Source organism: Peromyscus californicus, unplaced genomic scaffold (genome assembly GCF_007827085.1).
Source record: "Peromyscus californicus insignis strain IS unplaced genomic scaffold, ASM782708v3 Scaffold_5__1_contigs__length_169319896, whole genome shotgun sequence".
Taxonomy (NCBI): Eukaryota; Metazoa; Chordata; class Mammalia; order Rodentia; family Cricetidae; genus Peromyscus; species Peromyscus californicus.
This window is the reverse complement of record NW_026294573.1, coordinates 103,677,005-103,700,108: the sequence shown is the minus strand read 5'-3', so window position 1 is coordinate 103,700,108 and position 23,104 is coordinate 103,677,005. Positions and strand designations below refer to the sequence as shown.

The window sequence follows — 23,104 nt, the reverse complement described above, 5'->3', positions numbered from 1 at the left end:
TGACGCCTCTGTCGCGCAGGAGCCATGCGGAATCACCAGGAAGGCGCAGGCTCCCCTAGGTCTCACGCGCGCTTTCAGCGGGGGGAGAGAAGCCGCTCTGAACCGGCATCCGCGTCCACATCTGGACCGCCCTAGCCAGCGGCGGAATCCCACCAAGCCTGTGAATTCCAGGGGTGGCCCCCCGCGCCTCCGCCTGCGGCTGCCCTTGCCTTATAAGGCGGGGCCGGGCGGCGCCGGGGGAGTGGCTGCAGCCGCCCCTGCCCCTCCTGGCCCGGGCCAGCTACTGGGACCCGCCACCCGGCGCAGCGCAGCCGCGGCGGAGCAGAGGAGCGCACACACAGCCGGCCATGGGCAAGTCAGGTGAGCCGCCCGTACAGCCCGCCGGGGTGCAGGGATGGCTCCGGGGACACTCGCCGTCACCCTGCCCCGCCTGAGGCCTGGTCCCCTGGGAGCCCCTCCGATGTCCCCGCCGCTCTCGCTGCAATGCATGACCCCTGGGTGGGGATGGAGAGCGCGGGGCAAGGCGACCAGAGGCGCAGCTGGGGCTGTTTCTGGTTCAACTCGGGAGCGGAGGTAGCGGAAAGACCACCGGGAGGGAGAGAAAGAAAGAGTGGGAAAGCGATGGAGGGTCCCTCTGGCTTCGAGCCAGGGATTGCGTCAGGGAGGGTTTCCAAGCGCTGATGGGGATAGCTCTCTGAGTCTGCCGAGGCGTGGCTTTGCTTTGTTTCCAGAGGAGGACAAAGTTACAGTTGGAAAAAGTCACCAAACTGTGACAGCACCCCTGACTGTGAAGCAGCTAGTCCGGTCCCACCCCACTAAGGGCGGGTCTGAGAATCCTTTGCGTTCTCTTTTGGGTGCTTTGCAGATCCCCTCCCCATGTGGTCCCTGCCCATCCTCACCACTGTGGCTGTAAGGATGAAATTTCTGAACACCAGCTCTCCCGCTGCTCCCTGCTCGCTAGCTTCCACCCCATTGTCAGGCCCCCTGGCCACTGGCGCCACCCTCTTGGCCGCACAGCTGTGCTGGCTGGCAGGCACTCAGGCCCCTTCCCCTGGGTGTCCTGGCCCAGTCTTCACCACTCCCATCATCCAGCCTGAAACTCCCCATCCTTCTGTGCTCTACTCCTGTGAAGGGGATTCCTCACAAGGATCCCTCCCTCAGAGGGACAGCCCACACCCTGTATCATCTGTCCTCACTCCGGCATGGACAAGGGACAGGTGTTGGGCAATGGATCTACTTCTCCCCAACTTCTCCCTCCTGGGCATCAAGGCTTTCTATTTATTGGGACATCATTTCTGCCTCACAGGAGGCTCTAGATGAGTAGTTCTCAACCTGTGGGTGGCAACCCTTTGGGGTGGAACCACCATTTCCCAGGGGTCGCCTAAGATTATCGGAAAACACATTATGATTCACAAGAGTTGTGAAATTACAGTTATGAAGTAGCAACGAAAATAATGTTATGGTTGGGGGTGGTCACCACACCATGAGGAACTGTGTTAAAGGTTCGCAGTGATAGGAAGGTTGAGAACCACTGCCCTAAAGAAACAATGGAGTCAATGGGCTGTCAACCTCAGCTGAGGAAGGCTGGGTCCCTTCTTGGGTCTACCCTCTAGGACCTAGACTCAAGAGATGCACGTGACTGCCCTTCTCTGGCCTGGCCCTAAACTGCTTTTCCTCCAGCTTCAGTGACAGGCTCGGCTTTCAGTGCTGGCCCTGTTAACCATTTGCTATGTGATGCAAAGGAAGGTTTTGTGTTCCTCTGGGCATCAGTTTACCCATCTGTGCAAAGAGGGTGGTCCATATGACCCCCAAGAGCCTTTGCAGTGGACAGAAAGAAGATGCCACATAATTAAAAGAACAAGATGAAAGGTCATCGGTGATGGGACAAATGACGGTGGATGTGAGAGGAGACCTTTCGACATCTCTATGTGAAAAATTAACTCCTTCCTCTCTAGACTTAGGAGGCAGTCCAGGGATTCTCTAAAGCTACATTTCATTTCATTAATATTTATTGTTGCTATTATTGCTTTAAGATAGGGTCTCACTATGTACCTTGGTCTAGCCTGAAACTCACTATGTCCACCAAACCGATCGTAAACTCACAGAGATCCACCTGCCTGCCTCTCTACCTCTCTGGTGCTGGGATTAAAGGCAAACCACCCGCCCCGCCCCAACCGCAGCCCTAAAGATACATTTTAATTGATTGTTTCCAGCCCCTGCTCTAAGATACAATTTTCTAGAACTGCACTTGTGACACCATCCTTCTACCTGTTCTCCCCCATCTCTCTCCATGTCCCCTCCCTCCCTCCTACCATCTGTCCTCTCTCCAAGCTGTGGACCCGGTGTAGTGCAGGGACAGCCCAATCTTTAGGAAAGTTCGTTTGTGTTGTGAAATGAATAAATGAAGGTGTGGGGGGGGGGGGGGAGACTCGGTAAGAGGTGGGAAATGATCCAGGCTCCAAGATCTGCCAGTGAGGGGAGGTGGGGGAGGCACAGGAGGGAGACCTCATCTGTGAGAGACCATAAAGGAGTGTGAGGAAAGTGATTGGTTCTGGAGGGTCATGGGAGGGTCTAAGTCATCTTATGGGCTATGGGGTGCCGCTGGACGCGGTAGGACCAGTGTTGTGGCAGAGTAGAAGATCAGAAGGGAGGGGGGGAGGCAGGGAGTGGAGAGCCTGCCTCCCTAGAGACAGCAAGGGTGCAGGCACCTGAGGCCCGGCTTCTGAAACTCTCTCTACTTGTGAAAGAAGTAGTTTCACCCAGCAAACTGTGATACAACTCCAGGTGTATAGGCATATAAAACAAGTATACAAATCAACCATTTACTGATAACAAATCATACAGAAATTTATTTTATTATGTGTGTATGTTCTCGTGTGTGTGTGTGTGTGTGTGTGTGTGTGTGTGTGTGTGTGTGTGTGTGTGAGAGAGAGAGAGAGAGAGGGCCAGAGGTAGACAGTGGGTGTCAACTTCAGTTGCTTTTTATCTTTTGAGACAAGGTCTCTCACTGAACGGAGCTGGCTGACTCAGCTGGACTAGCTGGCCAGTGAGCCCCAGGTGCCCCCTCTCTCTCCTTTCCAGCTCCGGGATTACGGCCATGGCTGCTGTGCCCGGTTATTGTTTTGTTTTCTTCTTCTTCTTCTTGTTTTTAAGCAGGGATGCTGGGGATCCAAACTTAGATTGTCATGCTTGCATGGCAAGTATTTTACCAAAAGTCAGTTTCCCTGCTCGAAGAAATGTATTTTAAAACAGTTCTTTAGGACGGACACACACACACACACACACACATTTGAGACAGGGTCTCAACAAACTCATAGAGATCCACCCACCTCAGCCTTCTGAGTGCTGGGATTAAAGGCGTGTGTTATCACGCCCAGTTTATGATTGGAGTTTCTGTCCTAACTCAAGACAAAATTCATTCAATGATTTTTTTTTGGGGGGGGGTACTAGGAATTGAACCCAGGGCCTTACAAGCAAGCACTCTCCCACTGAGCTGCACCCCTAGCTCTTTGGTGTCTTTCTATGACCCTCAAGTGAGTAAGTCAACAGCAGTTTTTTAAATCGAGTATTCTAGGGTCAACAAAATGGGTCACTGGGTAAAGGTGCTTCCCGTCAAGCCTGAAGACTTGAATTTGATCTCTGTAACCTACATCTACATGATAGAGGGAGACAGTCAGCTCCCACAAGTTGTCCTCTGACCTCCACACGCAGACCTGAAAAAATGTAACTAACTAAATTTCAAATTCGAGCATTCTAACAAGACACAATCCAAAGCTATAGTCATTTACTGAGAAATGACCATAGGAAAATACTGTGTTTTCTGTAATTAAACCGTTATATTTCTGTAAGAACGGAACACTTTGTACATGCAGAAAAGACACTGAAATTCGTAACAAATGAGCTGAGCTACCCCAGGAAGTGCCAGTGTCAGAGCCTGGTGTGATGCTATGTGGGCAGCGCACGGCGTTCATCCGGTGGCTTCAGAACCAAGGCTGCAGAGAAACGGACCACACGGCCTGGTCCAGAATTATCAGAAACACCTCAGATGCATTCCTGTGCTTGATTTTGAATCAAGTTTTCATAGTTGTTGTAGATTCAGAAATCTTTTACTGTTGCCAAAGTTTTCACCACCTCTACCTTCAGCTATGTGCCAACATGGGGTTTTGCCCATGGAAGCTGTGGTCTAGGGCGAGGATGGGAGCCAGAGAGGAGGAAGGATGGGCTTCCAATGGCGATCCTGGGCAGACTTGGTGACAATTTGTAAGGAATAAAAGGGAAGGTCAGAGGCGTGAGTCCGCCTGCAAAATGGTGCTGACGCGGATTGCAGAGATGAAAAGAGGGTGCTGGCCGCAGAAAGCAGGGTCCAGCTGGTAGAGGCAGGTGTCCCCGTCACTCGCTAGACCTCTAGTCCAGGCCTCCATCCTTCATAGTCACTCACGTCTGCCTCTTCTAAGCTCCCCAAAGAGAAAGTGACTTTTCTGGGTGACTCAGACCCAGCGAACCTTCTCCACAAACCCAACACTGAAGATCCAGGCCACCAATGGAGGCCTTGGGGAGCTGCCTCTAAGAGATACCCATTTACAGAGGAGTTAGACCACCTAAGGGATCAGCCCCTGCTTTGTCAGGGTCCCGGTTTGGCCTCATGGCCTAGACCTCAGACACACCTCCAGAGCTTCATGGTGAGTGTGAGAAGTCCCATGAAGTCATCATACAGCTGCCAAGGCTCAAACCTAGAAAGCGTGGCCCAGTGTTGGAAGCCCTCAATCCTGCCCGCAACCCTGGTTTCCCTGCTGGGCCTCTGTGCAATGAGTGTGCTGGGACCTCAGACTGCAACAGCCCTTCGCCTTGAATAATAACGATTTCCAGTCATTAGCCTCCTGCTGTATGCTAGACAGTGAAGTTAGGCCTTTTATGTTACTAACCTTTCTCAACAGCACTCTAGGTCATTACCACCTGCTCGTTATATAGTGTCTGGACCAGTAAGTGAGCAAATTAGGATTAGAATTTAGCTCTGAGTGGTGTGTGTGTGTGTGTGTGTGTGTGTGTGTGTGTGTGTGTGTGTGTTGCAGAACCTAGCTCTTTGCCTTCTGAATGCTTCCTTAGCACACTGACCACATGCCCTCACCCCAGTCCCCATCCCAAATGGACTCTGGCTAGTGGGGACCCATACACATACTCCAATCATCTCTAGGAATCTTGGTGTCTCAGACACTGGACTCCTAATACCAGAGGATATCAAAGCAGAGACCAGGAATTTTCTACTGGGTGAGCCCCTGGGACCACTGCAGGGAGAGGCCGCGTGGGCCAGGGCAACCCCAGCTGTTCCGGTCCATCTGTTCATCCTCGTTTGAAAGGTTTCCCTGCTTTGAGGACGTCTTGAAGGCCCGCAGCTGTCATCTTCTGTACCCAGAGGGGAGCCTGGGGCCAGGAGCAGAAACTTGTTTCTGGGCAGATCTTAGTGCTGGGCAGGACGAGCACTTAGCAACCTGAGCAAGACCTCTCCATCTGGCAGCTTCAGCCACTCAGGGACCACATTTGTACTTGGTCATCTTTCAGACAGGCCTGCCTGGAGGAGGCCATCACTCCAAGAAATGGACTCCTTGCCCATAAGCAAGGAAGCAATTCTTGGTAGCCTACGCTTGCCGTCAGGAGAAGGGGGTGTTGGATGTAAAACAGCAAGTGTACAAGAGTGGAGGCAGGAGAGGGAAGTGGGGGCTTTAACCAGGGCCTACTGGGTCAGGTGACCTGAGGCCATTCATGTACTGCCCCACATGCTGATTTCTCCATCTGAAACAGCAGGGATCTAGTCCTAGCGCTGTCTGAACCTGGTGTGAACACCTCGTTCACTTGTCCGTTCACTCACTTAGCAGATTTCCATGCTTGGAAGAACTGAAAGATACCTTCAAAAATTGTTTCCCCAGCCAGGCTGTGGTGACGCACTCCTTTAATCCCAGCAAAGGCAGGTGGATCTCTGTGAGTTCCAGGCCAGCCTGGTCTACAGAGCGAGTTCTAGGGCAGCCAGGGCTACACAGAGAAACCCTGTCTCGAAAAAGAAACAAGAAAAACTGTTTTCCCTCCGATTGTCCACTTCCTACTCTTCCTAAAGATGCAAAACCAGTTTTGCCCCAGAGGCTGGAGCAATTTCTTTTCCGGCCTCTTGTCAAGAGGATGGAGGGGCCTGTTTGAATCTTGGTGGAAAGTCAGGAGAGGGCAGTGATACAGGACAATGAGGCCTCAGGGAGGGGGTACTGAGGGAGGAGCCTGTCTGCCAAAAGCTGGGGTGTGGGGGGCTAAGGACAGATCTCAGAATTCCTTCACTCTCCTCGGCCCCCTAAAAGATCTAGATGGAGTAGCCCCTTCTAGAATGTCCAGCCTTGCTGTCGCTCTGCTCTGGGCAGCCTCTGCGGCCTCTGCCACCCCAGCTCTGAGGAGGCTCTGAAGACATGCAGCCTTTCTCCTCTTCCTCCCTCCTGTGAGATAGGAAGCAGCTGTCCGTGTGGGCTCCCTTCCCCTATCGCTCACTCCAGCTGTCCTCCTGAACCTGAGTGTCACCTAGGTGACATCTCTACCGCTCCATTTGGTGACCCTAGGCTGTGAGGCCGAGCCTCAGAACAGGGCCTTGCTTCAAGTCTAGACCCCTCCTGATGGTACTCCTGAACCAGCAGGGGGATCCCGTCTGATCTAGTCATGGATGTGGGTAGGGTAAGGATGCTCTAAGAGGGGGTTGATGAGGTCTCCAAGGCCCACTGGGAGACAAGCAGGAGCAAGCAGGAGCCCAGGGCAGATGGGTCTGCCTGTCCTTCCTTCTGGCTCTTCAGCAAAATAAAGTGTGGGTCCCTGCCCTTCCTCCACCGTAGGACCACAGAGGGCCCACCCTGCCTGGCTGTGGGTGGCTGGTTTGACTTTGACTTTATCTGTGTTCTTGGGTTTTTCTATAGAAGTAGGGTGTGCCTCCGGCTGGATGTGGTCACCACTGATAACTTGGCCCCCTGGAGCTCTTGTCCTGCTTGGAGTGGGTGGGGACTCCTAAGACAGCCCGAAGTGGCTGGAGGGCCCCCTGGCTTCCAGCTTAGGGAAGCAAGAGAGCCCTCTGTTGAGGCCGGGTGACCGCTTACAGAGGCCCTGGCTGAGGGAGCCTGGCCCTTCCGGGGCCTGCGCCTGGCGTCAGCTTTTGGTCCTGATCTTGTGTTGGTTCAGGAACTTTCACTTTTGTCCCCTGGAACTTCCCCCATGCCGGGAATACAGTGACCTAGTTTTTAGAAGCCGTATATGTCTCTGCTTAAGAGCCTGAGGGCCCTGCTGCACAGTGGGGTCCACTGCAGGCTGACCCCAACACCCAAACTGCCTTAAATTGGCTCCCTTTCTCCTGGGCCCAAGTAATAACCGAACCCTTGGCCTCCTCCTCTGCCTCCTGAACCTGGAACACCTTTTCCAGGGAGCTCTTGTGACACTGCACATGTCACCGAGTCTCAAGTGTCTCCCACGGTGTCCCGCCGGACCTTCCGTGGCCTGTCTGAGACATGGGAACTGGAAATTTAGGATGGCCCTGGCTGTGCCTGTCAAGCAGATGGGGACCTTCCTCACGGCGATCACGCAGTTCACACAAGCCCTTGTTTTAGTACCTTGTCTACTTACCAAAGGGCGGGAAATTCCTGGAAGTCACAGGCCATGGTGTCCCTCATCTCCCTCACCCATGCCTGAAGGGATCTGACCAGGAATGGAGACTAACTTGCTTGCATGTCCCAGTGGCAGATAGCTTGATGCCCTTCTTGCGGGGGAGCCCTGCCCAATCTCCAGAACGCTTTTGTAACAGTCCCGGCAGAAGTACATATTTCTAAAGAGAGGTGCAGACTTCAGATACCAAACTACTGGGACAGTGGACCCAAGGAATGTCCCCAGGAGTCTCATGCTGGGGAAGGAAAAGGCTGCAACCCCAATGCCAGCCAGGGGGAGGGACTTGCCATCGGCTGAAAGCTTGAAAAAGGGCTTGCTTCATGGGGCCAACCGGAAGCAGAATGGCTTCCTGATTCACGACTTGCCTGCCATTTAAACCCAGACCTTGGGTCGGGACTCCCAAGATGGATGTGGCGGCCCCTGGATCTTTTGTTCTTCTTCTCAGTGTGACCACACTGTTGCCTTTCACTGCTTTCCACTGCTATTTATCTTGGAGTAGAGAGGACAAGGATGACATCTCGGCGTACTGAGGTGGACCCTCGCTTGCGAGGGACTGCCAGAGTTCAGGCTTCTTCCCTTAAAGCTCCAGGAACATTTTGACCAGGAGAAAGGACCTTCTTGTTCCTGGCTGAAATCTGTCGCCCTGCCCTTTCTATCTGCCAGCTCCAGCTTTGTCCTGTAGGACCCCAGAATTCCCCAGAGCACTCCCGCCCCCACCCCAGCCTTCCAGTCTGATCTCCAGGATAAAGAGCCCAGTGTGTGCTACCCTCACAAGACACCACTTGTGCAAGGCAGGGTGGAGCACCCCCGGCCTAGGAGCCTAAGGTCCTGAATACCACACTATCCTGCTGGCTCCTTAGCTCACTAAACAGACTTGTGACTTGTGTCCAGGAGTTGCTCTTGTTCCTGTTACCTCCTGTCCCCCACGGTTTCTGGAAGACTGTGATTTGATGTCCCCAGGTGCACATCAGCACGCCAAACCCGAACTCTACCTTGAGAGGCTCTGTTGGTAATGTGCCTCCTAATGTCAAGTGGGGTCTCACAGCTGTGGAGCAGCTCCAGGGTTCTTCACTTTGCAAACGCTACACTTGAACACCACCTGTTTCCTCCCACCTCAGGAGCCCTGAAATCTGCCTTTCGTATCACAAGGGTGTGGACCTTCTCTGGCAGGCCACCAGGACATGAGGATTTCTGGTTGTAGCTCCCCTCTGCCTCAGGCTGAGTCATTATTACCATGTTTACCTCTGTTCACATCTCTGTTACCCCAAACCTCACAAATCGGTTCAGAGCCCTTCCAATCCTGCCTCACCATATGTTCCTGAAACTGGACCTCCTAATGCAGCCTCGCTGGACCCTACAGCCCCCAAGGGCAGTCTACTTCCTCTATAATTTGTCAGAAAGTCCTAGGACATGGTGGTCACCAACCATGAGCTGTATTTCTTCCTCTCTCCTGCCTGTAGTTAGCCCCGAGCACTTCCTTCATGACTGCGGTTACACCCTTCCTACCACCACCAAGAGACAGGCTCCTGGCAGATGGACCAGTGATGTTCACTCACAGCCCTCCCAGGACCCCATGTCTACAGAGAGGGGTGGATTCCTAGATTCCTAAGGCGTGTGCGCTTCTCCTGGCCCCTTGCTCCAGGCTCCTCTGGTACCATTACTATTCTGCTTACGAGACCACCAACCTTCTCTGTGTGAGCTTTTGAGGTCAGGATTTGCCATCCTGTGGGACAGTGCTCAGGGAGCAGATACGTAGATTAGAATTGGGCTGAACTGATGGTCAGTGCTTGGGTGGGTGGATGTGGTTATGCAACAAATGATGAATTGGTGGATGGGTAAGTGCTGGAAATGGAGACATGGGTAGATGCATGACGCTGGATATGGATGGAAAGCAGATGGACGTTTGGTGAACGGTGGTTGGTTGGAGGGGACTGATGCATGGTTTGGGATAAGCGTTGGACAGATGGAAGATGCTAGAAGGATGGGGTTGTTAAGATCTGAAGCAGCGTGGGCTTTGTCTTGATTTTCCTGCTCTTCATCCCCTACGTCCCTAACCCCAGCCCTCGCCACAGCCTCGCCCAGCCGATCACATCCTCCTTGGCCGTCACCACGGAGTCCTTCTCTATACTCTCCTCTTACCCCACCCTCAACGCTGCTTTATTTGGTCCTCTCTCTTTATCTGGCTGTATTTGATTCTGTGTGCAAGCGCGCGCATGTGTGTGTGCGTGTGCGTGTGTGTGTGTGTGTGTGTGCGCGCGCGTGTGCGTGTGTGTGCGTGTGTGTATGTGTGTGTGTGCGTGTGTGTGTGCATGTGTGTATGTGTGTGTGCGTGTGCGTGTGTGTGTGTGTGTGTGTGTATGTGTGTGTGCGTGTGTGTGCGTGTGTGTGTGTGCGTGTGTGTGTATGCGTATGTGTGTGCATGTGTGTATGTGTGTGTGCGTGTGCGTGTGTGTGTGCATGTGTGTATGTGTGTGTGCGTGTGTGTGCGTGCGTGTGTGTGTGTGTGTATGTGTATGTGTGTGCATGCGTGTATGTGTGTGTGCGTGTGTGTGCATGTGCGTGTGTGTGTGTGCGTGTGTGCGTGTGTGTGTGTATGTGTATGTGTGTGTATGTGTGTGTGTATGTGTATGTGTGTGCATGTGTGTATGTGTGTGTGTATGTGTGTGTGCATATGTGTGTGTGTGTGTGCATGTGTGTATGTGTGTATGCATGTGTGTGTTTCTCCCTCCTTTCCTCCCTCCCCCGACTTTGTTTTCACTGATCTGATATGGTGCTATCCGCCCTAGCTAAGCTTTTCTTCCCTGAGCTCCCAACTCCAGCCCTTCCCAGACTCCATTGGTCTAGTGTGAGGTATCCAGTCACCTTCAGACATTTTCCTCTAGAAATGTCTGACCAGCTCTGTACCTTCCTCAGCACCACTCAGCGTCTTTGAGAAACATTCTCCGAATCACCGTATCCCCTGCTTCTGCTTAATAGTCTGCCATCGCCTTAAATAAAGATTCAAATCCCACCATGGCCCAGAAGACCCTCCATCATCCGCAGAGCTCTGATCTGCAGGGACATGGAAGGTGGTAGTGGTGATGGAGACAGGATGGCCATTGGTGTGGAACGGGGCCGTGGGGCCAGGATGGAGAAGAGGCCGGCAGTCTGTGTGTCCTGAAGCATGCCAGTACCCCTCCTGTGGGTCTTCCCTCTACACTGAGCTGTTCTCCATTCCTCTGTCTTTCTAGCTTCCAAACAGTTTAATAACGAGGTCCTGAAGGCCCACAACGAGTACCGGGCTCAGCACGGTGTCCCTCCACTGAAGCTTTGCAAGAAGCTCAACCAGGAAGCTCAGCAGTGAGTCCCCAGTGCCGATCGGGCTCTAGCCCTTGGTGGAGCTGCTTCTGCAGTCATGGAGGGATCCTGGGTGGTTGAAGGGGTGTGGTTGGGGTTCAGATACAGCCAGGCTTAAGGACCACTCTGCTGCTGCCAGCCCAGGCAGGTTCCCTTTGCTCCCGAGCTTCAGTGTGCTCCTCTGAAAATGGGATTGTCGGGAGGTCCAGGCATGGGAATGATGTTTCCACCATCCCTCTGGTGAACCCAGACAGAGAAGGTGGCTCAACCATCTAGATCAAAGCTCAGACGCTGGGTTGGGGTGGAGGGTCCCTAGGTTGGGCCTGCTCTGAGGAGACACGTTATGCAGGTATTCAGAGGCCCTGGCCAGCACAAGAATCCTCAAGCACAGCCCAGAGTCCAGTCGTGGCCAGTGTGGGGAGAACCTTGCGTGGGCATCCTACGACCAGACAGGTAGGACACTCCCGGCTCCTCTCCTCTCTGCCCAGCTGGACCTGGGATGAGGTCTGCAGACTCCTTTTGACACTACGCCCTTTGCAGCTCAGTGATGGTGTGGCCATGGGCCCAGAAAGGGAGAGGAACCCCTGAATTCTCAGCATCTGCTCCTGGGCTGACCTCAGTGGCTGGCGCAGAGCCAGGAAGCTGGGAGCCTGGAACAGATGAGTCAGATAGACAGCTCTGGGTGAAGAAGTCCAACTCAGCAGCGTGGGCGCCAGAGACTGCAGCATCAGTTGAACTTCAGCCTGCTTCTGGGGGCACTGGAGCGTCCTTGCTTTTTTCTAAATTATTATTATTATTATTATTATTATTATTATTATTATTATTATTATTACACTGTAGGTGTATTGCTTTTATCATCAGAAAGAAGAAAAGAATTGAGCATTTTTCTTTTCTTCAAAAAAAAAGAAAGGAAGGAAGGAAGGAAGGAAGAAGAGAAAGATGATTTTTCTGCCCAGGGCCCAGGAGGGAATGACCCCACCCCACTGGCTCCTATAGCTCTGAAGCAGCTTTTTAGGGAAATAGTGAAAGTTGTCACAATCCCTGGAGCTTTCCCCAAACCCCAGGAGAGAATGACTCCTCTCCTCCCCAGTCTCACATTCCCCAGAGCTCCCAAGGGGATCCCCCAGGCTGCCTGGTTTCCCTAGCACACCCCCACACATCATCCAACCCTTCCCCAAGAGCTATGCACCTGGAAAGCCGTTGATGGTGGGGCCTTGGAGCCCCTTCCTCAGCCTGCAGACGCTGGGCCCAGGCTGTGGCCTCTCCTGGCTGGGAGAAGGAGTCTTGATTGGGCACTAAGGCTGCTGGCCTGGCCTGGCCTTGTGTTAGCTACCTGGGCACCATGATCAAATCCCTACTCTCTCTGGCCCTAGTTTTCCCATTCCTACACAAAGAGGTTTGGGTTGATGTCTCCTGGTTCACATCAGAGTCTTTGGAGAGCTTTTCCATGTTTCCAACCCCTGGGTCTCTCCTCCAGAGAAACCAATACAGCTGAAGAAGAACCTGGGCCTCAGCTTTCTTTAAATGGTCCCCGGGCACGGCTGATATGTACTTCAGGACCCAGGAGGAATAGTAGGGAACTTGGTGAAAATGAAGAGTCGCAGCTCCTCTTAGGACTTATTTCGATCAGACTCTAAATTGTAACAAGGTCCTGAGGTGACTCATCTCGACTCTGAGATCAACAGACCCCAGGGAAATGCTTCCTCACACCACTGCTGACAGTGGATGCTCAAGAAGGGCGTTTCTGGTGGCAGTGACCTTTGGCCTACTGGACCAACTGCTTTTGTGCAGGCCTGTGTTAGAAACAGACCCCGGGTAGGATGAGGACAGCCTCCCAGAAATTCAGACCATTGCTGGAAGGCCCTCGGGATGCACTGTGTTCAACTTTTTTTTTTTTTTTTTTTTTCCTAAGACAGGGTTTCTCTGTGTAGTTTTGGTGCCTGTCCTGGATCTCACTCTGTAGACCCAGTTGGCCTCGAACTCACAGAAATCCTCCTGCCTCTGCCTCCCGAGTGCTGGGATTAAAGACGTGTGCCACCACTGCCCGGCTCAACCTTTCTATTGTAGGGGTCCAGAGCAGAAAAGGCCTGGCCCAGAATGCCACAGCATTTCAATGGTAGGATGTAGGCTACCTCATCTGGGGACCATTTCTTGGCCCCACCCAGTGCTCATCCCCACGAAGGGTCTATCTTCATCCTGAGTCCCCAGGAGTCTGCAGGGAGTAACCCCAATGCTTTACTTCATCACCGCTTAATCAGATATGGGGTGTGGAATGTGGTTTGGGGTCTGTGGGAGAAGATGCAGGGAGTGTGTAGACTTTGTGGCTGAGTTTACACGTGCCTTTTCTGTGCAGGAAAGGAAGTGGCTGATCGGTGGTACAGTGAAATCAAGAACTACAACTTCCAGCAGCCTGGCTTCACCTCGGGGACCGGTGAGTGGCAGTGGGGCCTGGGCTGAATGCCGTCTTCCGTTCAGAAGGTTGACTCTTTCCCTCCTGCACTGGCTCAGCCACACCCCTCTGATTTAAGTGCCCAGAAACCAAAGCTTCCTTTCCCCAGCACCTGCCCACCTCATCCCAGACCTGTATTCTTTCTTCATCTGAGGGTACCCAGGATGCTGATCCTGCCCTCCCCCCCACACCCGCAGACAGGTCAAAGTTCAGTGTGTTCCTGCAGCGTGTTCTCCTCACTGCTGTGTGCTCTCCTCACTGCAGTGTGTTCTCCTCACTGCAGTGTGCTCTCCTCACTGCAGCGTGTTCTCCTCACTGCAGCATGTTCTCCTCACTGTAGTGTGTTCTCCTTACTGTATTGTTCTCCTCACTGCAGTGTGTTCTCCTCACTGCAGCGTGTTCTCCTCACTGCAGTGTGTTCCCCTCACTGTAGTGTGCTCTCCTCACTGCAGTGTGTTCTCCTTACTGTATTGTTCTCCTCACTGCAGTGTGTTCTCCTCACTGCAGCGTGTTCTCACTGCAGTGTGCTCTCCTCACTGCAGTGTGTTCCCCTCACTGCAGCGTGTTCTCCTCACTGCAGCGTGTTCTCCTCACTGCAGTGTGTTCTCCTCACTGCAGCGTGTTCTCCTCACTGCAGTGTGTTCTCCTCACTGCAGCATGTTCTCCTCACTGCAGCATGTTCTCCTCACTGTAGTGTGTTCTCTTTACTGTATTGTTCTCCTCACTGCAGTGTGCTCTCCTCACTGCAGTGTGTTCTCCTCACTGCAGTGTGTTCTCCTCACTGCAGCGTGTTCTCCTCACTGCAGTGTGTTCTCCTTACTGTATTGTTCTCCTCACTGCAGCATGGTCTCCTCACTGCAGTGTGTTCTCTTTACTGTATTGTTCTCCTCACTGCAGTGTGCTCTCCTCACTGCAGCGTGTTCTCCTCACTGCAGTGTGTTCTCCTCACTGTAGTGTGCTCTCCTCACTGCAGTGTGTTCTCCTTACCGCAGTGTGTTTTCCTTACTGTATTGTTCTCCTCACTGTAGTGTGCTCTCCTCACTGCAGTGTGTTCTCCTCACTGCAGTGTGTTCTCCTTACCGCAGTGTGTTTTCCTTACTGTATTGTTCTCCTCACTGTAGTGTGTTCTCCTCACTGCAGCATGTTCTCCTCACTGCAGTGTGTTCTCCTCACTGCAGTGTGTTCTCCTTACCGCAGTGTGTTTTCCTTACTGTATTGTTCTCCTCACTGCAGTGTGTTCTCCTCACTGCAGCGTGTTCTCCTCACTGCAGTGTGTTCCCCTCACTGCAGTGTGCTCTCCTCACTGCAGTGTGTTCTCACTGCAGTGTGCTCTCCTCACTGCAGTGTGTTCTCCTCACTGCAGTGTGTTCTCCTCACTGCAGTGTGTTCTCCTCACTGCAGCATGCTCTCCTCACTGCAGTGTGTTCTCCTCACTGCAGTGTGTTCTCCTTACTGTATTGTTCTCCTCACTGCAGCATGCTCTCCTCACTGCAGTGTGTTCTCCTCACTGCAGTGTGCTCTCCTCACTGCAGAGTGCTCTCCTCACTGCAGAGTGCTCTCCTCACTGCAGTGTGCTCTCCTCACTGCAGTGTGTCCTCCTTACTATAGTGTTCCCCTCACTGCAGTGTGCTCTCCTCACTGCAGCATGTTCTCTGGAGCCTGGACTTTAGCTAGGTGCTTCTTTCTTGAACTGGCATCTGAGCATGTCTGACAGACCAGTCATCCTGCCTCTGGAGTTTCTTCTGCCTCAGCTGATCTTTCCACAGGGCTGTGGCTCCCTAGAGGCAGTCAGGAAAGGGCCAGGCCTGTCTTCCTCTCCCCCTCCTTCACACCTCCCTCCTCTTCCTGCCCATTCTCCACACCTCAGGGTTCCCCTCCCTCTTGCATTCTGGGCTGTGGCAGGTGAGTCTAAGAGTCAGAAAAGCTCAGGCTCTTCCTACCTCTGCCATTTATTGTGTGAACTGGAGTCACTTCTTCCTCCCCTGTCCAAGGACATGTGGTGCCTCCCAGGTGCTTCTGGGAGTTGCTGACACAGAAGCGGAGAAGACCGCCTTCCTTATAGGCCTTCTGTAGGGCGAACAGTAAACTTGAGTGTGTATGTGTGAGTGTGTGCATGAAGATATGTGTGTGTGTGTGTGTGTGTGTGTGTGTGTGTGTGTGTGTGTGCAAGATGCATGTTTCTGTGAAAAGGGTAATGTCCAATGTCTTCCTCGGTTGCTCTCCGCCTGGTTTTTTGAGATAGGGTTTTTCACTGAATCTGGAGCTCAACAACTTAACTGAACTGGCCAGCCAGAGAGCTCCCTCCCCACCCTAGTGCTGGGGTCACAGCGCTGCCAGGCAGGCTTTCTGTATCAGTGCTGAGGATGAGCTGCTTCTCCATCTTCTTAAAGTCTGGGCAGCTTGTCTGGGCTCCGAGGTCTTTCCGTCCCATTTGCTGGTCTCACCGTCCCCCCTTGTCTTTCCTAAGAAGTGACTCAGACCCCTCCTGAGCCTGGGACAGGGTAGGAAAGAATGTGTGTCTGATTCAAAGCACCAGAAAAGGGGGGTTCCCTCCTCACCCCAACCCCTACGCCACCATCCCATCTATGTAAAGGTAGAGCCACTTGGGGCCTTCCATCCCCTGGCGAGTTTCTTCAGAAGCAGGAAGTGACATGTTCTCACTGTTTCCTGTGGCTTACTGCTCACCCTGTCCAGGAAGGATTCTTGTAACTCTAAGTGCAGACTTGGGACATTTCTTGTTCCGTTAGCCCCACCCCCACCCCACCCCCGCCAAGGTTGCCAGGCTGAGGAGCAGAAAGCAGCTGCCAGAGCTTCAGATGACAATGACCTGGCCACTGAATGAGGAGGAGGGAGCAGTGATTAAGGATGTGTAGGCAGAACCTTGTCGCCTTTTAATACAGATGGTGTCCAGAGACTTTCATTTCATAGCTCGCTTTCCCCAAGGACGAGGCGCTTGAGCAAGCAGACACGTGTCGGATCTTGGAGCTGAGTGTGGCACCGCTTGATGCTTATCAAGTGGTTGTATCCACAGCCGCACCAGCCTCCACGGCGGCTGAGAGCAGGCCCTTGTTCTGCCCATTTAGCAAAGGAGGAGACTGAGGCCTACAAAGAGGAAAGCTTTTATGGTGTCTTCTGTTCTTACCTGGTGCCTGTTCCACGGCCTCTACACCAAGATGGGGTGCCTATGCAAGGCTGGGGACAAATGACGCTTGGGCCTTAGGCAGGAGTGGGGCTTTGTCTGGTGCTGTAGAACTGAGGCTTCCGGAACCTTCCAGATTCAGGCCCGTCCTGCTCCAATCTCTCAGCTCCTAGCTTCTTGCTGCATTGTGTTTTGGGATTCCCTGACCTGAGTTCCTATAGGTGAAAGGTCTGTGAAATACCTGATATCTGCTTGGACTGACAGCCCCTCCCCCAGCCAGCCTTTCACGATAAAGCCTACTCACTGGTCCCTGCTTTGTGCTGCATGAGAAAAACGTTCCTTAGTTAGTTTGTTCTGTCCTGTTTGAGTGAGTAGATTTATTTATTCTAAATGAGGACTAACCTGACACGGAACAGTTATGAAAGCGATGTAAGCTTCTGGTTTCTTGTGTATTAGCCTAAAGCGATTCTGAGCTGTGTGTGTGTGTGTGTGTGTGTGTGTGTGTGTGTGTGTGTGTGTGTGTGTGTCCTCTTTTGTCAGAGGTTGTTTCATACCAGTAAAGAAATTGTCTCATCCTTTCTTATCTTCATACATTATTTCTTTGCAAGGATATACTGTAATAGGTTCAGTGTGGTTTTCAAAGGCATATTCTAGGAAGTTTCAGTCCTCAGCCAGAAAGAGGATGTGATCCCTTTAAGGGGTGGAAACAAAGAAGAAAAGAAAAAGGAACTGTTGGAAGTTAGTGTTAGAAACCGGTGTGCGTCTGATGTTGCTAAGGAAGTTGTGTCCCTTACCTCATCTCTAAATACCTCTAAATACCATAACGGGATTATCTGTGCGAACGGAAACCTCCACAGAGAAGATTGTTCAGTTTCCTCCCTTAAGAAGAAGCTGCCTTGGGCATCTCGCCACTGATGCACACGTTCTGTCCAGCCAGTTGCTTGGCAACCAGTGGATGATGGAAGTTTCCTTCTCTGGGAAAAACAGAGAGAAAGATGGTCAATGGCCAAAGCCTGTGGTCACTTTAGAGAAGGCTGTGGGAGAAAGGGCTTGAGCCCTGGCCAAGAGGCAGCCAGAGAAGCAGGACTGCCTGGCGAGGCTGCCCAGTGCCTGGAGCTGTGATCCATAACAGAACAACCAAGGGGACCAGGCTGTTCAGAGCTGAAAACCAGAGTTTATAGCGCTGAGGTCAATACAAGGTTAAAGATAAGTAAAGATTTAGAATCATAACTGGGCAGTTTTTCTTTTGTTTAAAAACAATAAATCTTTGAGATAGGATTTCTTTGTATGGCTGAAAGAAGCTTGAATTAGTCACCTACTCCAAGTTGATTTAGAGCTCATGATCTTCCTGCCTTTGCCTCCTAAATGCTGGAGTTTCAAATTTTTTTTTTTTGTTTTTTTTTTGTTTGTTTGTTTTTCGAGACAGGGTTTCTCTGTGTAGCTTTGCGCCTTTCCTGTAACTCACTTGGTAGCCCAGGCTGGCCTTGAACTCACAGAGATCCGCCTGCCTCTGCCTCCCAAGTGCTGGGATTAAAGGCGTGCGCCACCACCGCCCGGCTGAGTTTCAAATTTTTTAAATGATGGGCCTGTGAGATGTCTTAGTGTCGTTTGCCACCAAGATGACCACCTGAGTTTCAGTGGGAGAGAACTGCCTCCTGAAGGTGTTCTCTCCAAGGCATGCTTGTGACCCCCCTCCCCCCCCCCCCACCCCCACCCCCCGCCACACACACACACTCACATTCACTCACAGGCAGATGGAATTTTTGTTTTGCTTGGTTTTTGCTTTTGTTTCTCAAGACAGGGTTTCTCTGCACAGCCCTGGCTGTCCTGGAACTCTCTCTGTAGACCAGGCTGGCCTCCAGCTCAGAGACTCACCTGCCTCTGCCTGCTGAGTGCTGGAATTAAAGGTGTGTGCCATTAGGCCTGGTGACAAATACGATTTTAAATTAAAAAAATTAAGTATGAACCAGGCACAGTGCCAGGAAGATAGCCCCAGTCTTTGAGTTCAAAGCCAGTGAGGGCCAAAGAGTAAGTAAGAATGGAAATCAGTGGGTAGGAACACAGCTCAGTTGGTAGAGGGCTGGCCTGGCATACTTGAGACCCTGGACTCAATCCCCGGCATCACAGAAGCTGGGTGTGGTGGTAGGAGTGCCTGTGTACCACACAGGAGGGCCTGGGTTTGATCCCCAGCACTGCATAAAAGCTGGCGTGCTGACATTGCCGTAAAAGGAGAGGTGAGCCTGGACAATCAGAAGTTCAAGGTCATTCTTGCTTATTTATTGAATATGAGGCTTCCTTGAGATACAGAGACCTTGTCTAAAAAAAAAAAAAGGATCAGTGAAGTTGCTAGCAGTTTCCCTCTAAGCCTGCCTACTTTCCTAATTCTAAGAGCGTAACATTTCCCTTCTCTCCATCTTTCTTAAATACCAGCCATATTCAATGAACTGTGGCTCCCATGAAGAGCCATGCCCATTCTCGGGTATGTGTGTCTTCCTTTCTGTGACTTTCTCTGTGAGAAGCCCACGCTCCTGAGGGTGCCTTCATTTCTTCTAGGCTCCTCCTTTTTCCACCTTAACCTTCGTGTTTAAGCCTAACTTAAAACATCTTCAATGAACTCCAACTCTGTAAAAACAACAACAACAACAACAACAACAACAACAACTTCTTCTTCTTGGCCATGTGAGGGCCAGAGGTGAAGGAGCCAGTAAGAACAGAGAAGGGAAAAGACAGGGTGTGGTCAGGGTGGGGAGGGAGATGTTTGGTAAAGGAAAGGGTGATTGTGTAAGTCTTATTTAAACAAGTGACATTTAGTCAGAGACCTAAGAGACAAGAAACTTAGTCAGTAGAAGAGCTCCCAAGGGCTGGGAGTCTACTGTGGTAGAGCGCTTACTGACATGTACAGTCTTGGGTTCAATTTCCAGGATTGAAAAAAAAAATCCACCTGTAGGCTGATTGGAGCAAGGGTTCATTCCCACAGCGATTCTCAATGGGAAGCAGCTTGCTGAGCTCTGGGAATGGAAGGAGGCCACCAAGCCACGTGTGAGCTTTCATTCCAGGTGCAAGTGGGAGCGGAAGAGTTAAATAGATAAGACTTATGTCTCAGAATGATCCAATTCATTATCTTTTCCATTCATTCACAGTGCATTTCCCATTCTCACAGTGACGAATGAGTTAGAGAGGACGGAAGTGGAGCCAAGAACAGTCAGGAGATCATTCCAAGAAACTATGAATGAAACCAAGGTTTGGGAAGAATATAGTTGAGCTAGATTTTAGAGTTGAATTCCTTGGGAATTAGTGGTAGGTTGTTCTGAGGAATATCCAAGAGAGGAAAGGATGCAGGTTCATCCCTCGGGTATGTGCACAAAGATGCTGTTGATACAGATGGGAGGTCAGCAAAGGAGTAATTCCGAGGGACCAAGAGTGAGATTTGGATAGACTGCATCTGTGAGTCATCCAAGTGGAAGTGTGTGCTGATCATGTCTGGAACAGAGAGCAGAGAATTGAACTGAAGAAATCCATCCGGGAGCCAGGGAAAGACGAAGCTGCCTGAAGGACAGAGTGTAGAAGGAAAAGGAAAGAGCACCCGGATGGAGGATGAAGAGCTACAAGACCAAGATGGAGATGGGAGGGATGCTAAGAGACGAGTGTCGTGGAACTCAGTGAGGGGGAAGGTTTTGAAAAGAAGGGACATTGACTGTAGTAATGTTCCTGAGAAGTCAACTAAGGCCCAGATCAAAACAAAACAAAATCAGAAAATAACAGAGAGAGATGTTTAAGGAGTTCACTTTGGGGACTGGAGAGATGGCTCAGTGGATAAAAGCATTTGTTGCTGTTGCAGAGGACCAGAGTTCAGTTCCTAACACTCACATGGTGGTTCACAATCATTCATAACTCCAATTCCAGGGGGTCTGACACCCTCTTCCAACCTCCTAGGGAAACATACATATGTAGGCAAAACATTCATACGCATAAAATAAAATGTAAAAGTCTAAAAAATAAAGAGTTCAGTTTGGGGGCACCATTGAGGGTTGGTAAGCTGATGTCACAGGTGCTGGACCACTGTGCTTTATCGTGATCTCAGAAAGAACTTGAGAGCGTTGAGGTGGCTGAGGTCTGTGTGGCCGATGGGCAGGACATGCCGTCACGTGCTTTGTTTCTTCTTCCTGATTGGCATCTGCAAATATCTTACTGCCTGAGCCTGACCAGAGCATGCAGGACTCTGAGGGTCCCCGAAGCATCCTTTTCAGGGTTCTGCTGGCTCATCACTGCTCCTCCCTTGTCTCCCACAGGACACTTCACAGCCATGGTATGGAAGAATACAAAGAAGATAGGCGTGGGAAAGGCTTCTGCAAGTGATGGGTCCTCCTTTGTGGTGGCCAGGTACTTCCCAGCAGGGAATGTCGTCAACCAGGGCTTCTTCGAAGAAAACGTCCCACCTCCAAAGAAGTAACTCTCCAAATGTAACGAGAAGGCGGAGACACACGTACGAAGTGCCTATAGACCAACAAAGAGCCAGCCGAGCGTCTATCCCTGTGGGCATGTGTACTCTGGAGCATCTCTTGTGCACACACACTAGGCAGCTGCACATGAGCTCATTTCCGGTTAAAGGACGGGCATCTGAAGCAAATATCCAGGGGGTTACTTAGACCACAATTACTTAGATTTGAGTATGATCAATTATGACATTATGGCTGTTATTTTTTAAGCAGACTTCTTTTGTATCTTTCTTACTTCTAATATCCATCCTCGGACTTTGTGTATTCTGAATATGTGCCATGCTGAGCAGTGAGCTCATGTTCCATGATCATCCTGCACTGTAATCTCCTTTGGGTGGATATTGAAGAGTATTAAACCTTCCTTTAAATGTGACATAGAGCAATTTGCGTTAGAGACACATGACCAGCTCCATTTCATGGAGTCAGTGAGATTTTTCATTCTCAGTTGGAAGACATGATATCATCCCACATCCTCTGGGATTCCCTAATGGAATTGCCAAAGAGCAAATGGAGAAGGGAAGAGAAAAAAAAAAACTTACTTCCTTGCAGTTTTTACCCTTTAAAGAGCAAACACCACGGCCACTAGCACCTTTCACACCTCACACATTTTTTTTTTTTTTAAGTTTCAGTGCTCACAGCTCTACATCTGGCTTCTGAGGGTGGGGCTAGGGCTGGAATGCAGCCCTGCCCCCAACTCTCATCTCACCGGACCCTCACACTGCTTGGGCTTTTGGCCAAGGCCTCAGACTATGAAGTCAGCGGTGTAGGGTGAGGATGAGCTCACTTGGGGGCCCTGGAGGAAACCCCACAGCCTCTGTCCTTCCCCACCCCAGCAGGCAGTGACCACCCAGGCTTGTCCAGGCAGCTGTAGCTGCTGCTGAGCAGTACTCAGTCCTGGAATGTGTGACAAGCCCAAATGCTCCCGGGAGCAATCCCAAACCAGGAGCTTAAGAACGCTAATTTGATTCTGTGTTTTGCCTCAGACTATACAGAGTTCCCTCTGAACAGCTGTTTAACCAGGTCCACTCGGGAGGGACCAATCCAGAGGTCCAGTTGAGTGTCCCTGGAATGATGGTATCTCCTTCTGCCAACATAAGGGCTCAAGGAAGAGGTTGTTGACCTAAGGACAGAGGAGGCTGGCGGGTCTTCGTTACACTGAACAGTGTCACACTGTGCCACTTGGTTCGTCCAGGGATATCGCCTAACGAGACAATAAAATCCTTTCCTTTTGTGTAATCTCTTCCTCTAATGCTTTCAGTCTATGGCTGAGATCATTCAGGACTCTGAACCATCTTGAACCACTCCACCTCCCCAGCCCCTCCCCAGGGGACTGTACTGCCGAAATAGCCACACTGGAAGCCTGTAACCTCCTAGCTCACAGATGAACGGACTACCTGATCTGAAGGCAGGCAGCCCCTGATCTGAGGGCAGACAGAACCTCGGCAGGCCAGGGACAAGGAATTTGAGCCCAGACACATGGCGAGAATTTACTGGTGGAACCGAAAACATAAGGGTGGTGTAAGTTTAAAATAGAGCTCCAGCAGACCTAAGCTATTTGTAGTCCAGTTATTAATGGTAAAGACAGGTGAGCCTGGCCTGGAAGCACAAGCCTGGAATCCTAGTTACTCTGAAAACAGAGGCAGTGAGATCAGAAGTTCAAGGCCAACCTGGACAGTTCAGTGAGACTCTGTCTTAAAAAGAAAAGGCTTGCCCGCCTGAGGCTTTAGCGCCAAGCCCAGGGCCTCAGAGACAGGTTCGAGAAGAGTAGATGCTGAGACCCTGACCTTCCTACTTGTATTCTGTATATCTTTGAAAATGCCTTTGATTAAGGGTTTGCAGTACGATGATATCAATCTATAAAGATTAGAATATTAGGGCCTCCTCCCCAGGAAATCCCCAAATATGGAAAATTCTGAGCAGGGCGGAAGAGAGGGGGAGTAGAATGCAGAGATCTGAAAGGGACCCCTTTCTGGCCACACCAAGCAAACAGCCATTGATTTCCTGGTGACT

At 51.3% G+C, this 23,104-nt stretch overlaps 1 protein-coding gene across 1 annotated transcript; it reads left to right on the top strand.

The window, feature by feature from the left end:
• Positions 1–12: 12 nt before the first annotated feature.
• Glipr2 (GLI pathogenesis related 2) lies at positions 13–21,467 on the top strand. Its single transcript, XM_052717931.1, has 5 exons — positions 13–360; positions 10,905–11,013; positions 11,360–11,463; positions 13,364–13,441; positions 20,888–21,467. Exons 1-5 carry the CDS (start codon positions 348–350, stop codon positions 21,046–21,048), a joined length of 465 nt encoding a protein of 154 aa, XP_052573891.1. The 5' UTR covers positions 13–347; the 3' UTR covers positions 21,049–21,467.
• The last annotated feature ends 1,637 nt before the right edge of the window (positions 21,468–23,104 follow it).